General features: G+C 38.2%; 1 protein-coding gene across 2 annotated transcripts in view; it reads left to right on the top strand.

Moving 5' to 3' along the window:
• LOC132916364 (alkaline phosphatase-like) overlaps positions 1 to 15,993 on the top strand; it is a 261,957-nt gene that overhangs the window by 167,612 nt on the left and 78,352 nt on the right. For both annotated transcript variants that reach the window (XM_060976283.1, XM_060976292.1), the window contains exons 3-6: positions 300 to 474; positions 9,472 to 9,650; positions 14,219 to 14,426; positions 15,165 to 15,305. In XM_060976283.1, the coding sequence (XP_060832266.1) occupies positions 300 to 474; positions 9,472 to 9,650; positions 14,219 to 14,426; positions 15,165 to 15,305 (703 nt within the window). The remainder of the gene's footprint in view (positions 1 to 299; positions 475 to 9,471; positions 9,651 to 14,218; positions 14,427 to 15,164; positions 15,306 to 15,993) is intronic.

Here is a 15,993-nt window from a genome sequence, read left to right as displayed (position 1 = left end):
ACTATCGCTAATATATTTCTTATCGCTTCTATATTGATCGTGCTAGAGGTTACCGTGACTCATTGCTTCGAATACAACAGATCTAAAATATATACCATTTTGAAACATGACTCATATCAGTAGAATCACACTACTGAAAGTATGTGATTCATTAATAAAAAATTGTGTCATTGTCATTTGAGTGTTACCGAATCGAATGTTCTTCCCGGTTGCGAGTGTTTTACGGGGAATAATCTTCTTTTCTGAATAATAATTTAAAACTGATTTAAAACTGATCTATCATCTCTGTTGGTTTTCAGACGTATAACATGGACGCTCAAGTCGGAGAATCGTCGGCATGCGCGACGGCATTACTCTGCGGAGTTAAAGCCAATTACGAGACTGTTGGCCTGGACTCCTCTGCACGCTTTGAGAACTGTTATTCCAGTTTTGATGCCCGTGTACCGTCCCTTATCAATTGGGCGCAGGAACAGGGTGAGTAAATACACGAATGTCAACAACTAATGCAAAGGATTATGTGCAATCGCATCCCATTCACTCCGATCAATTGCAACTTAATTGGTAGCATCGTTTACCTTGACAATTGATGTTTTCTGAAATGTTTCCTTTTGTTTCTCTTGTTTTATGAAATCATGCATTTTGCCCGTTTAAAACTGCTAGACTTTATCATGAAATGAAAATCGCTGTGGACAATAATTCCTATTTAAATTGTTCTTTGCAAAAAGTAAATATTATGTCCTTTTATCTTAAATTATGTTTTATCTTAAACAAACGACGACACTTATCATTAAATCTAATTCGAACATGATTCACATCAACAGATGCCAATTAATACTTGTTTCAATTACTACTTACGATTCTCTTATCTGACAAACACGTTTGAGATTGATTGATTAACTATGTTAGATAAACGATAAAAGTCGTTTATAAGTTAATCTACAAATTCACAGTCAAGTTTAACTAAAGCCTTGAATAACCAAGAACGCGATCAGAAACGCTGTTTGTATGACATAATTAGCATTAGTTTGCATGGGCGAAGTTGCGTAATCAAATGGCGCAATTCGGTTGATGAATTTTGGTTAGGATGTGCTGCTGAGTTATTACGCCGTCGATGAAGCAATGCCATAGACTTCAATTCATGTTGCCAACCTGTGAAACAGAGCGAGAAAAGGCGAAAGAACAATGGTCAGCATCCAGCGGCATGATCGACGATTCTATGCGCGGAATTACGAAATGTTTGGACGCTTACCTGGACAGGGATGTACCTGAATATCCGTGTGCTTCGAATCTTTTATATTTCCATGAGCTTAAAAAATTATTGTGTCCAGAATTCATAGAAATTAAAGGCTTAAAACTACCTACAAACACTTTGATGTTGTAATTATCGTTTATTATACGATTACAAAATTCTTACGTTATTTTACAGTTGCAAAGTTTTCGCCTTTCCGATGCTTTCCGCCGTTGGCTCTACGCAAAACGTATAAAATTAAACTGTTAATATGAATCCGAGCAAAATTATCACGACAGTACCGAGGTCATAAGATTCGAGTGTTATTTTTTCACGTGCCATTCTGTGCCAAATATCCCCGGGACGAAAAGCGAATTTTCGAGCATAAATTCTGGCCATGTGCAATTCGGACCGCTCGTAGAATAGAGTTCAGGTAACAATGAAACGAGCTCGAATTTGAACGTTACAAGCACCGGCTGTTTTAAATGAAAAAAAAGAATACCCGGAATGTTTCTACAATTCGTTGTATGAGTCTAAAATCACGAATAAAATACCAGACACATTTATTAATGAAATAACGGACGCTCGATCGCAAGTATAGCGAAAATGTCTACGCGAAAAATTCGAATATCGTATTTTTCCGAATTCTTTATGAATTAAAAGCCTCTGCAGGCAGAATATAATTTTTCTAAATGGCCACACCGACGAAGATTATTCTAATTTCGAGACCGGACGAAATCGAACTTTTGTACGAATTCAAAGTCCCCATTTCCACGTTTTCGCCAAAATTCGCTGGGTTTTAGGTCGATGGTACAGAGTGCAGCCTTCGACTGCGATATCTATCGAAATCATCGGGTATCGGCGTAAGCTACGATGCCCATTGGATTGTCTGGTTATAACCTGGCCTCATTAGAATGGTATCGAGCAATTAACAGAATTTCTCTGGCGCGCATGCACGAATATTAAGAGGTGCTAGGGGATGTTACCGCGATCGTCATATTGCGCCACGATCGAACCTCATTGTCACCGATATAGAACACTTCTTTTATCCAATCATGATTTTCTAATTTCCCTCCGTCAGACATTGTTGTTTAAATTTCTAATTTTATGGTACAATTGCGAAGAATATGTTTATTTTATATGGAGCAAATATCTACGGCCTCAATAACGAAAGTCTCGCTGATTCGTTAAAATTGGAAGATCGGTAGCTTTATTAGATGCATTTTGTACTTGCCGCATGTCAAGAATACATTTCGAACTGATCGATGATTTTAATTTCTAATAGGGACATGTTCGGTTTCATCATAGTCCTTTGACTAGTCCTGTGGTGAATAGCAACTGCGCTGCTGACGTGTTTTTAATATTGTTGTACTCTGTGGATCGATTCTCTCTTAGTTATAAAATTTCAAACTTTCCTGCAGCATTCAAGCATTTTTCAAAACTAGGACGAAACGAAAGCAGGAGTCGTAGAAACGTACAAATTTCAATATTTATGATTTTGTTATGTTTCATGTGTCATACGTCATGTTTCATAAATATGATAAATCACGTAAATATATTTTAAAGTTTGCTCACGTATATGAGATTTTATAATTTTGACCTTCTTCCGCAAATTGAATATCATACTTAATTGCTCACTCTCGAACGCGTATTGTGGTTAGAATAATGATTTCGTGTTTTTTAATAATCTAAAGTGTCTCGGAAAATAACTCGCTGGGTGTTTTATAATTAACGAGCTATTATCTGCAGAGTTATCGCGTATAATTTAAAATAATTAATTTTGAAGGAGCACATAAATAGAGGGCGTAAATATTAAATGGAATTTCACAAATAAAATAAAGCTCTCAGAGTGAGTAGCATAATTAACAGATGCGTATAAATAATCACTTATTCGATTTGGGTTAACATCATACGATTGTGTAGCATACCATTTCATGCAATGACATTAATGACAATAATTTTTACGCCGATAACTGATAACACGAAACCTGTACCTGAATAGAGAACATTAGGCAAATTTCATGTAGTAGCTATGCGTACAACTATACACGGAACATAAGTATAACAATGTAATACAATAGGTGTAATATAATAATGCAAGAAATAAATTTATAATTCCCTTTAATATAAATTTACGCAACTGTTGTACTTCGTTAATACGCAATATTCAAAATAACTTCACAATACACATATTCATATATATACATATAACCTATATCGAATCCACAAAGAGCAACCAACAATTTTGCAATACCACATATGCTTTTTTCGTCCTTTATGGGACCTTGGTGAAATATACATATATATTTAAGTTTTTATAAATAAAAATCTCCAAAACAAATCTCTTGTCCTATAAAAAATTCAAATAAATTACACGATAAAATATTTGTACGTTAATCCTAACTGCAGACGCGATAATACCCGGTGTTGCATAATAAATGTATTTTGGTTTGCTTAAATTATTTTAAAATCATAAAACATTCAACGACCGTTTATATATTGTTTTGTTTAAAAGCTTTTAATCGATCCATTATACTCTTCGACGGTTTGATCCTTCTCTAAAATAACGTTTTACTTCCTAAAAGCGTCATGTACAGCGGCGTGTATAAAGGAACGGATAGTTTGTCTTTAAAAACCTTCGAATACTCGAAAACGGTATTTATTATAAAACAAGGTAATAGCGATGGTTCAGGTAGCTTCTGCACGATGCTTTCATGAAAGAGAGGTAAAGTGACAACAACCGATTAAGCTAGTTTTAGCAAGTGAACCATCCTGACTCCGTCGGAGCAGTTTCTCCGCGGCTAAACCAGCCGCCGCGAAAACAATGGGCTTATGTACCATGTAACAAGGCTGCACACGGTCATGTACATCGAGAGCAGTAATAAACACGTCGCATATAGCCGAGCTGGTACGTCTGACTGCGCCTACGTTACGAGCATGAAAGCGCAAGCTGCCTTAGCTCGATCATTAAGATGAATTGCCTCGTTGATTAATCGCGTGCCGTTTGCCGTTGACACGCTTCCCCGCCTTCCTAGCACAACACGGTCTCGCTTTCTGGCCCCTTTACCGCCGCAATTTGTCAATTTACAATTATTGTTTGCACATTCGATCGCATCTAACGCATACGCGATATTGCCAGCATTATACAAACAGACGAAGATGAGCCAGGCAAGCTTTTATGCTGTATCTACTATTTAGAGTTTAGAGAATCGATCGACAACTTCGAGAACCAGGAAACGAGATTATTACGAGATCGCTACCGATAAATCTTCGATGATCTTTAAACTGTCGAGGATGAGAGATAGATAGATTTAGCGGTTTAAGAAATTAATCAAAGAATATTCATTTCTTTCGTTAGGCTATGCTTTGAATGATAGGTAATGTAGGAGAATCCCGGATTTAACATAGCTCTGATTTAATATCGTTACCTAAACCGTGCTCATGAAAACTTAACAATCAATCTTCCTTACCTTTTTCCGGTCTAACTTTACTCGAGTTTCACTTTCACCGATTCTGAATTGATACCGATATATTATGCATGCTCGTAGAATTTGAGTGAAAGACACTTGATGAGAAGTTTGCTAAAGGAACGACAGACTGTAGGAAACTTTGGAGGTGAAGTGTTTTACAAAGTTTCAGTGATTCGTTATTCATGCTATTATATTTGGGTGAATTATGGGAATTTGATGTATCTTCGAAGAAAAAGTCGCGCGCCAAAAAGACACGGCAACGTAAATCGGGACTTAGAGAATTACAATAGAAGCTTCCTATAAACTATACCATCAAATCGAATTATCTTTCAATCGCAATTATTATACTCTTCGTTTTGCCAATTTCATCGAATCGAAAGTCTATTTCGGCGGCAATTTTCACGCGTGAACATCGCGCATACCGTCCAACAAGATTCTCGCCTGGCAAAAAAAATGGAATTTCCGGTGACATCGATATCTCGTTAATTAACCCGCATTCGGGCACCGCGGCGAGAACGAATTGCAAGGGAAAATAGCTTTATTGACGGATCCAAGAGCGGGTCGAAGTCACGACAAATAATTAGCGCGAAATTAATTGAATCGATTATGCATTCGTTAAATGGAATATCGATTTTAGTAGCGGGCACTTTTATTCGTAACGCGAACAGACGGACAGGAGTGAAATTTTGCGGCAGAAGTTCCACGGCATTCAAACGGAGGTTCCTAGGCCGAAATTTGCAAATTCATCCGACGAGTTTCCGGTGATGAGAGCCAATCGTCGAATGAACTTTATCTAATGGCGACTGGCTAACTCCTGCGTCCTCTCTGTTCAATAATTCATTCTATTATCGCACATCGACATCGAACGAACAACGCCTCGCCGGTCGAGAGACGTATTTGATTTCAAGGATATCGAGACAAATTTTATCACCTGGAAAGAGTTCTGATCTTCCTTCGACCACGAACTTTAGTCTATCGCGAACGCTTCGACGTTTCTGTTCTTCGTGGTTTATTCGTGTCGTTTCAGGTTTCTCGAAGAAGTCTCGGTAGAAGATTCTCCCTCCCTTCTTCCCTCGCGTGGCTTTTCATCTTCCCAACGGGTTTTCTTGCGACATTATCTTTCGCGGTGAAAGTGTGCCGCTCCATCTGTGAAATTGTTCTTTATGGGTCCCGAAGAAAAGGGAGGTTGAAGAAGAGGTCGTGAAACGGTAAAAACATCGAGCGAAAAGGGCCTTAATGGAAAGCCTCGATACGTCATGTGATTCTAAATGAGATTGTGCTAGGAATCGCGGCGAGAAATTCGTCGTTCGCTTTTTAGAGCCGCAATATTTTTTAATCAAAACGTATCGACGCAGAGAAAATAAAATCGTGAGTAATTACCATTTAATTGTATGTATACATACATTTTTTCTTTGAGTATTTGTAATAATAAAACATCATCAAGGATGAAACTATTATTTGTTTAAATGAATTTTGATAAGTTATAAAATTAAAATTTAACGACAAGCGCAATCCTTGTTTCAACAATTTCAATTATCGTCTTTAAAATATTTTTTGTTTTATGTCGATACGGCGTTTCCCTTCTGAGATGTCGTTGCTTGAAGAAAAGCGTACTTTTGTACTATTGTACATACTTTATTACGTCTCTCCTCCTTGCAGCAATGGATTTCTACATTTACATATTTTCTAGCTACTCTACGTGCCAGTCAGCAACAGACGCTGAATCTACGTCTTCTTTTCTCTAGTGCTATTTACGCGTATCAGGAAAATATAGGTCACGAAAAATCTCGGCCACTCTTCCTTCACGTTTTAACATCACATTTTAATATGCAATCTTGAGAACGTGTCGAGACGTCGACTTGAAAGAAGTCTGATATATTGATATAGATAAATTGATATAGATTCGCACTAGACTCCGTTAATATTGTTTGCCAAACTTTTATCGATAAATATTCTGTATGTTTTCATTTTATTTCTGTTGTATTTTCACTCGCATTTGTTACGATATATTTTTCAGTACGCAACTTTCTCAAGAGATGTATCGTAATGCGGAAAATTCAAGATATGTTTCCCGAGCGAAATACAGAGAAAGGCAACTCATTTCTGGTAGTCGAAGTATGTTCGACAAAGCTGTTTCCCTGGTTATACCGCTTTCGTTCTTAGTCGACCGCCTAGCAAATCCTTGAAATCCCTATTATTTCAAATATTCGAAAACGCTTTCGTATTGTGAAATTGTTTCTTACCAACCGGCCTAGCGTGAAATGCAAGATTTGCTTTAGGAGGAAAGTGAAACCTATATTCGACAGTGTATCCCACTCGTACACGGGAATTTCCACCTGAAGGAATCTCATCGTTGCTTTATTTTAATTTGCATACAAACGTTCCTCTGCCAGTGTTTATATGTAAATTACGCTTTATCTTATCGCCATCGCGTCGCTGATATCCGCCTCGAAAGCGCTCTGCATTTGATACTTCCTCCTCCTTTTCCAGCAGCAACACGTTCGACGTGGGAGAAATGACGCTTGTATCGCTGCTTAGATGCTTTTTTTCCTCCGTTGAATCGTATCTTTCCCTTTGGGATTGTAGATTCCAAAGAGATAAAAAGAACATAACAATGAAAAAGAGGACAGTTGCTGAGATGGAATTACATATATGCTTTCAAGGGATTAAGGAAATAATTTAATTAGTAATAGTAATTTAGGAAATTCTATTTTCTCCTTGGGAAATTTCTGTATACAGTCGCGATTCGTGATATTTTCTTGAATTCGTAATTTTTGAGAATGAATACACGATCGAAATTCCTAGAAGAAATACAGAGAATTTGTTATTTTTAAACGAGCCTTGTTCGATATTTTCATTTTTGGGTGATTTAGTAGGAAATGTTGGCGGGGTAAAAACGTTCATTACCAACGGCGTTAATTACAGCAAGAGCTGGGAAAGGTGTACGGTTTTAACAGTTTCTTTCGAGTAGCGCCGTCGTGCCATTAATTGCAAGAGATAAGCAGACAAAACGTTCCTTTTAAACGATCCGTGCTCCACGTTTCATTTCCTGATAATTGTTGTACGGCGACTTCAACGATTAAGAACGGGTCAGCCTCAAAATACGAGGATATCTCCAGAATTCCTCTGGTTTCGTACATTTTTCCACTGGCTTGGCCAACGTCACGCCAGTTCACGGTAATGGAATGAGAGGCAAGCGGAAATTGCTTAGGTAAAAGAAACGAATGTAGCGTTTTGGGAAAGTTCAAATTACAAGGGAAAAAAAAACAGGACGAAAAACAAGAACCGAAAGTACCGTCCGGGTCGAACAAATTAAGTTGCCAGCGTTCGCCGGTCACAAACAATCTCCGAACTTAATATCCTACCACGCGTTTAAACTTCCTTCCCTCGATTTTCTCTGAACAAGGAACGCGGTCTCGAAAAAAAAAGAATATTTCTCCGTTTAGTGCGAAACGGGAAGCCTTTAAAAATGAATCAGGCCAAGATTGCAGAGGAACTTCGTGGTTTCTCTCGAGCGAACATTCTTGCACGAGAAATTATCGAGGAACCACCGACAATTTGCATAGACTTTGGAAAATTCTACTCGGTCGATCGACCGAGATTAAATCGGATATGCTGTCTGAAAACTTTTCTTCGTTTACTATGGATACTGCAGCTATCGACTTCTAGAAGTAATCGTTCTATTCATTATGCTAAATCATAATTGAAAACGCAGATGCCAAGATCAAAGGATCAAAAGCGAAGCTTTGACGAAGGGCCGTGTATCGACGTACTCGGGCCGAATTAACATTCGATCCGTTCCAACGTCAGCCCACTTAACGTAATTGCTAATCCCGCGAGAAACATAGATCTCCGCGTGCCAACTTAATCCGTTAACCCATCCTATGGGTACGCAGGGGCACGAGATGGAAGCAAATGCCAGAGACTTTCGTTGAGTTCACTAAGAAGATCCTGCGAATATCCGCTTAATTAAAATACGATCCAGAGCGGCTCACGACAATGCTACTGCAGTGACGAATCGTTGGAATTCATTTGCAACCACATTTTCCTGAATCGACGAAAAAGTCGTCAGCCCCAATGTCTTTTGTTAGTTGTTTCTTCCCTATTCCCTAATCGAATCGTTACTTTGCCTATATTTTTCTTCCCCGTAACAAAAGCAAATTCTAATTACTAGAGGAAGCTTGTCCAATGAATACTTTTAGTGTTTGCTTATCGTGGAAATGGGAATAGCAAGCGTTTACGGCAAGTGTTACTAATTGCCAAGTACCTGTAATACTCGGGAACTCAACTACCTGTACCAGACATTCACACCAAATTCTTCTTCTCACAAAGACACACAAAAGCGCCTGAATACACAACACCATAAATTATTAGAACGTAATACTTAAAGAAGCCTTGAAAGCCGTGAATCCCACGTTATACAAACTTCCTCGTACAAACAATCGTTGTTGCGTCAAACTTATTCGATCCCTGTTAAACCCGATCCCATGCAAATACACTTACGTCAACGAGAACTATCCGCTTCGCTCTATGGAAACTTGCTTTGCCGTCGCAAGGTGCAATATTACGAGCGTTAATTGTTTCTCACTAGCTCTCGTGAGGAATTTGCCACAGCGGATGAACGAGAGAGTGTGTAGATGCGACGCCATCAAGTCGACCGCAGCGTTTTGCAAACGAGCCATAGCGCGGTGATACAATTCGGTGGTGACGATTTGCACGAAGCGAGTAACACATGGCAGGATTTCTCTTTAACGGTGTTTTCTATGCTTCTAGGTAAATCGACGGGACTGGTTACGACCACGAGGGTGACACACGCTACACCAGCGGCCCTTTACGCTCACGCAGCCAGCCGTTACTGGGAGGACGATGGCAAGGTGCCACCTGCTGCACGGACCTCTTGCAAGGACATCGCGCGTCAGCTGCTCGAGGACGAACCCGGTCGTAACATCAATGTACGAAATTATATATTTTGACTTAAACCTGGAAAGTTTCTGCGGGCTTGGTTCGTTGATTCATCCGGATTCGACATTTCTTCTTCTATGGTCTCTGTCGTAGTTCGTGGTCGAATACGTGCGAAGATTTCCCGATGGAACCGCTGGTCGCGTGGAATCCATCTTGCTATCGTGATTCGACGTGATTCGACAGATCGAATCAGTTCGGATTCGAAGAAACGCTTCTCTGGAAATTTCTATCGTGCGCTTTCTTTCTCTCTTATTTTCTCTCCCTCTCTCCCTTCTTTTATAGAAAGAGTCTAGGTAGGGATGATGGGACGAGCGTGACGTGTAATCGTTCCCAACTTGCACGCCGCTCCGGGATCTTTTTGCCGATAAGGATTAAACTCGGAGTACTTTTGGAAAGATTTCGATTTGTTTCGAAGAGCGCTGCATGATTTTTAACGTTTTCGTGATTACTTTTTCGAAATCACTCAAATTATGCTTCTAAATATTTCTGATATGATAAAATATAGAGAAGATACTTAAATGTTCGGATACTCTATATCTTGATCGGTTGTTGAACTCGTTTAACTTCGATTACCATTTAATCGTAATTTAATAATTAACGAACAGTAAACAGTGCGAAATTGAAAGTTTCGTGAGATAGGTATTTAAATGTACGCAGTGAATTATTCAAAGCACTCGTGTACGTACCGAACATGGTATTTAACAAATTTCCGTCAAGTAAAAGTCTATATCGATAAAAATGTAATCGGATTAAACATTTCTCTTAATTAAACTTACAAATTACATGCTCGTTATAACATACTAACACGATTCGAACATTTAAATCATCGAAATAATGGAACGAATTTTTCTTTCCTATATTCCCTGATATTAACACGATATTTTTAATTTGATTTTTTGTGCATTTTTTGCACATGGATGCGGAATTGAAAGGAATTAATTCATTAACGTAATGCTCGCTGTCGAAATACGAAGGCTCCATTTTACGGACAAAAATCCTGATTATCCTTATTGAAAGCAGGCGCGGCACGTGAATCAGTAACCTGAAAATTTTTAATATCTTGCATTATATCGGTTTAGAATGCGCCGGTTGGAAATATATGTCGGTAAACAATTTCCTGTATTCGCCCGTCGGTGCACGAACTACTCTACGCTTCGAAATATTCGACAGAGGGAAGAAACGCTAAAAATCCCAGATTAAAGCGGCTATCGTTGCGGGAAAAGAGATTTCGGAACCGACAACGCGGACTTTCCATCCCGCGATTTATCGACGACGCTTTACACGACGCGTCCTTCCCATGTAACATCCCTGTGGAAAAAAAGGGTAAAACTTATCGAATCGCACAAGTGCACCTAGCCAATCCAGAAACTGATTTCTAGGCAGCAAAATAACTCGGCCACAGTGACAAATTTTCCCACTGCTCGAACCATAATGTACAAATTCGCGTCGTTTGATTTCGCGAAGCAAACATTTTCTAAAAGTTAACGCTGCGTTTCATTCGTGACGCTAATTCTTTTCAAATAAGAATCAGAGGTTCGACAAAAATTTCTAACGGATTTTTCAGAACAATTTTATCTACCTAAGAATATTTCGTAAAGTTAACTATAACGCAAAGATAATTTTTGAACAGCAACAATTTGCGTGTTGTGCGATAACTTTGAATTCCCTTTGAAAATTCAATTCCCTCAAATTTTGCATATCTTCGAATTCATGTACACTTGCACGAGTAATACCGGGAATGAGATTATCACGTGCGAGTTACTCCTTTGTTAGAAACTTGACGTAGAGGCTGAAAATGTGATTAGAAGAGGAGAACATAACTTAACTTGATGAGCAGTCAAAGTACAATAAAACTATTTTATTTGACAAGTACAACAACGTACCTACGCGAGCGACGCAGCTTCTAACAAGATTCTCTTGAATTCTGAAAATATATTTCGTAAAATAAAACATCACTTAACGTGCAGAATAATTAAAGAACGACAAACGTATTTTAGTTCGAAAGGTGTACCACAGTATTCGGTTAATTCTAGCAGCTTCTCGTTTCATCCAGTGCTGGAAATTTTGATGGAACAGTGAAAAGTTCACGGCGTTGCAACGATCGATGTAACGAGCGAGTCTCATCGCGATACTCTCGTAGAAGGTCACGGATCGCGCTGGTTCAATCAGCGGAAGTTGGAAATTTCGGCAGGTCAATCGGTCCAGGAGGAGTCCGAATGACGTTTCCGCAGCGGCGTAACCGGGGAAAAAAGGTTCGTTCGAGAGATCGGCCACCGCTTTTATGCGGAACTTGTATGCAAAACTTCCTGCTCGTTAAAGTCTGCTTAGTCGGAGTTCTCGAGAGAGTTCGCCGGATAGATAGAAGAGGAATTAAAGGTCCGCAGGGACGACTTCCCCGGCGAATTCGCGTTTCTGGATTCTTCGATCGGATAGCAGAGAACGGAGTGAAATGTATTTCGTAAAATCCTTAGTCGTGCGAAGTATGCAAACAAATTTTATTTCTATTTTCCCTTCCACATTAACTTATTAATCGCCTGGCTGCTCGAATCTTTTATAATATTTTATAATCACGAAATTTGTACAGTAGGTAAAATAATTGATGTTAACGTTTATTTTAACGTTCAGTTCGTTTCATTTAGGTTAACGTTTGGCGTTTTTAGTAAACGCATTTAAATAAATCCAATAAATTAGTTTTACATTCGAAATATTTACGAGTATTTTATTTCGGAAGTTTCGTATATTTTTGCATATTATGTACGTCCAACATATTTGCGCGTATTTAAATTTTTCACAAATGTATAAACATCCGCAGAATCTATAGTTGATTATTATTGATGAATTATTATCGACGAAGGAATGTAAAAATCTTTTGAGTCATTTTCATGCAAATTCGACAGCTTCTGAAAATTCAATACTTTATTACGTCAACATCCCGGCATACTTGCGTTTCCTAATGGTACGCTACGCTGAATTTTGTGCCTCGTATGTTTCAAGCTCATTAGCATACATGTTTTTTAATTACTTGCCTCAGGGAAGGAAATTCGGACGTGCTTGATGGCTTTAGCTTTCCATTCCTTAAAATAATAAAATCGTACGGATAATTATCGTTCAAAAATTTGTTATAAAAGATTGGAAGGTATTATTCATCGGATTATAAGCATACGTATATTTATAAAAGAGAAAATTTTGTTTTAGTTGCATTTGAATTTAATATATTCCATGTGTTAACATAGCTCGTTCACTTTTATGTAGACTTCAATTTTTTTATTTTTCGCGGCTTGAAAACATGTAGACGAACATTAGCATGGATTATGGTAAATTAGAGTACTGCAACTCTTTTAAATAGCGAAGGAAAGAGAAATTGCGCTGGAATGAAAAAATATCTCATTTCGAATGAAACATAAGAGGACCATTCATTTAAAAAGAGAAAGATATAATCCTCGTTCAATTGCTATGCATCAAATGTCCACATTAATATGAATAATATGGTAAACAATCCGTTCCAAAATAAAGTAACGTTTTGAAAAAATATTTCAAAATGTATTGTATGCGTTTCTCATTGATAATGTTAAAACATAAAAACGTGTAACGTAGGTCGGGTACTCGTAATCCTTTTTATATGCGACTTTCTGTTTCGGGTTGTCTGGAAAAAAAAACAGAAGCTGCAATCACCGAAATGGAAAATCTCACGGATGAACGAAAGAACATTTCTCTTCGGTTGACTTTGAAATTCTACAAAATTGCTTTTGGGATCGCGTTCTCTGATGGAACACAAACACGTGCGTCAGAAGAACATTCGAAAATAGAAGGTCCGAAAATGAAAAGCGTGGAACGAAATTTTGTCACGAACGATAAACTTGCTGAATTTAAATCTAAATCCGATTGTTGGAACAAAATTCAGTATGTTACAAGGATAAGCGACGATAATTCTAAATAAGTCCAAGCCTTCTCTTTTACTTTAATACGCGTATGTGAAGTAATAATTAATTTAACGTAGATGATATTAAAAATCCTTTGCTCTCTATCCTTTTAAAACTATGATTAATTACAGGATTTTTATAAAGTTCATAATGGAAATAACTAGCCTTTGTATTTAATGCTATAACCAAAAAACGAATGAAACGCATCGATAGGAAGCAAACTCTAGATAGCAGCAAACTAAGCAAAATCCAAATACTTAAAAAAAAAAAAAAAAAAAAAAAAATAGAAATAATTCGAATCAAATTAAATAATCGATTTGATATTATCCAAATTAAAGAATTGTAATTGAAATACTTAGAAACATAAGAATTTGCATGAGTGATTTTCCATACACAAAATCAATCGTGGGAAATCATTTTCAGGACTCGGAGAAGAATCACCGTTCCGTAGATCAAGTCGTTCAATTGATATCCTCGACTGTACCTTTCGTAAAGTCGAAGGTTAATTCCGTGGAACCGAGTTATCCGCGAACCCAGCCATTCGAACGCTTGACAAATGTTCGAGTTTATTACTTCGAAATCCGGTTTCATCCGTCTCTCGATAAAATACGCGGCAATGAAATCACAATCGATCGTAGGTGGTGCTCGGCGGAGGTAGGCGTCATTTCGTGCCGAAAGTGATCCAGGATCCGGAAGAGCCGGATAAGGAAGGCAGGCGATTGGACGGAAGAAATCTGATCGAGGAGTGGTCGAGGAACCATCGGCTGCGGAACGCAGCCGCGAAATACGTTGCTAACAAGGAGCAGTTCGAGAACGTCGATCCACGGAAAGTGAACCATCTGCTAGGTAACGAACAGAAACACGTTTCTACATTTATACATACGTATAGGGGAAGAAAGAGGAATTTATTAGCGATGAATTTAAACGGAATTCGTGACATTCGCCAAGACCTACGTGATCCAAGTATACTCCACCGCACGAAAGTATTTGCTTATATTATAATCCTCGCTTTTTGCTGTTAATCAATTTATAATACGAAACAAAGTTGAGGAAAATTCTTTTTCTCTGAATATTATCGTGTTTTATGTTATTCATACGCAACAAGAAAGAAGAAGAGAAAAATTGTACAATAAAAACCTGTACGATTCAGTTATGAATGTAGATGTACGCTAAATAATGTAGGTCGCTGAAGAATAATGCAGATTGAACAATATGGATTATATATTATGCCTCCTGGTAATCATCGATCTTGCACGATTGCGTTAATCCTTCAATACAGTTAGCCCTTAGTTAGTCTGCCCTAATTATGATCGGCGTAACGTTTGAGTTTGAGATTACACGTGGTCTATTGATCAGAACTGTTGATTGCCTTCGATATTGTATAATAAGCAACGTTATTAACCAACGATAAATTGAAATGTTTCTTTTACATTTTGGACATGTTTCTTAGATTTCTATATTCTCCATTGTAAATATGTTTTAATTGTTCTACGATTATAATATAACGAAGCTCGATCACGAGATAGAAGCTGTCCTCTTAGAAATTCCGTGACTCACTCTGTTTCGTGCTTTCCATCATTTCAGGGCTATTTTCCTACTCTCATATGGACTTCGACGTCGACCGAAACACGAATGGAAGTGGTGACCCGTCGCTGGCAGAAATGACGATAAAGGCGCTCCGTGTTTTGACGAAAAATCCCGAAGGATATTTCCTTTTCGTTGAAGGTATGTATGTAGGACTTATGTGCTTCCAACTTCTCGTGGATGCATTACCACAATGTTTTATCGAATAGTTTCGTCGTTACTATCGCGCGTTCAAAAATCAGTGGATGGCAAAACGAAATTCGGATACGTGGAACTATGAAAGATGTATGCGCTTGAAGTAACTATAACGAACCTTGAAAAGAATTTGTCGAATCCGAGCAAGCTTCGCGTTTCATCGTTTCCTACTTATCTCTCACCACCTTCGTGTGAATTTTATAATCGACGCGCATGTGGCTACGTAATTGAAATCTTTCGACGACAGAATACGATTGAGCTAATACTCTCGAGAGTGTTCCTCTTTCGAGAATAGGGAAACACGAGTTTCCTGCGCGAAGATTGCGTCAGCGTTCTGTACTTTATCGAGTTTATAGCTTTCCACCTCCCGGTAACCGGTATGTACATCTCACGTTCTTTCGTCGTCGGGAAAAACGTTTTCTCGACTTGTACGAAAATACACTTCTTTTTTGTCTTCTCCTTTCTCGCCCAGAAGAGACCGCTGAACCAGCCATTTTCCTGGCCATGGAATCTTTTCTCGTGTATTTTATCGTTCGTAGACGGAATAATAATTGTTCCTTTATGTGTATATACATACAACCGCTGGCTTTTTCGCTGGTTCGTTGGCTTCTTATTAAAATAAAATTATATATAA

Source organism: Bombus pascuorum, chromosome 1 (genome assembly GCF_905332965.1).
Source record: "Bombus pascuorum chromosome 1, iyBomPasc1.1, whole genome shotgun sequence".
In the NCBI taxonomy this organism is placed as follows: Eukaryota; Metazoa; Arthropoda; class Insecta; order Hymenoptera; family Apidae; genus Bombus; species Bombus pascuorum.
Note: the sequence above shows the minus strand (reverse complement) of the source record. Positions and strands in the feature narration are given on the sequence as shown.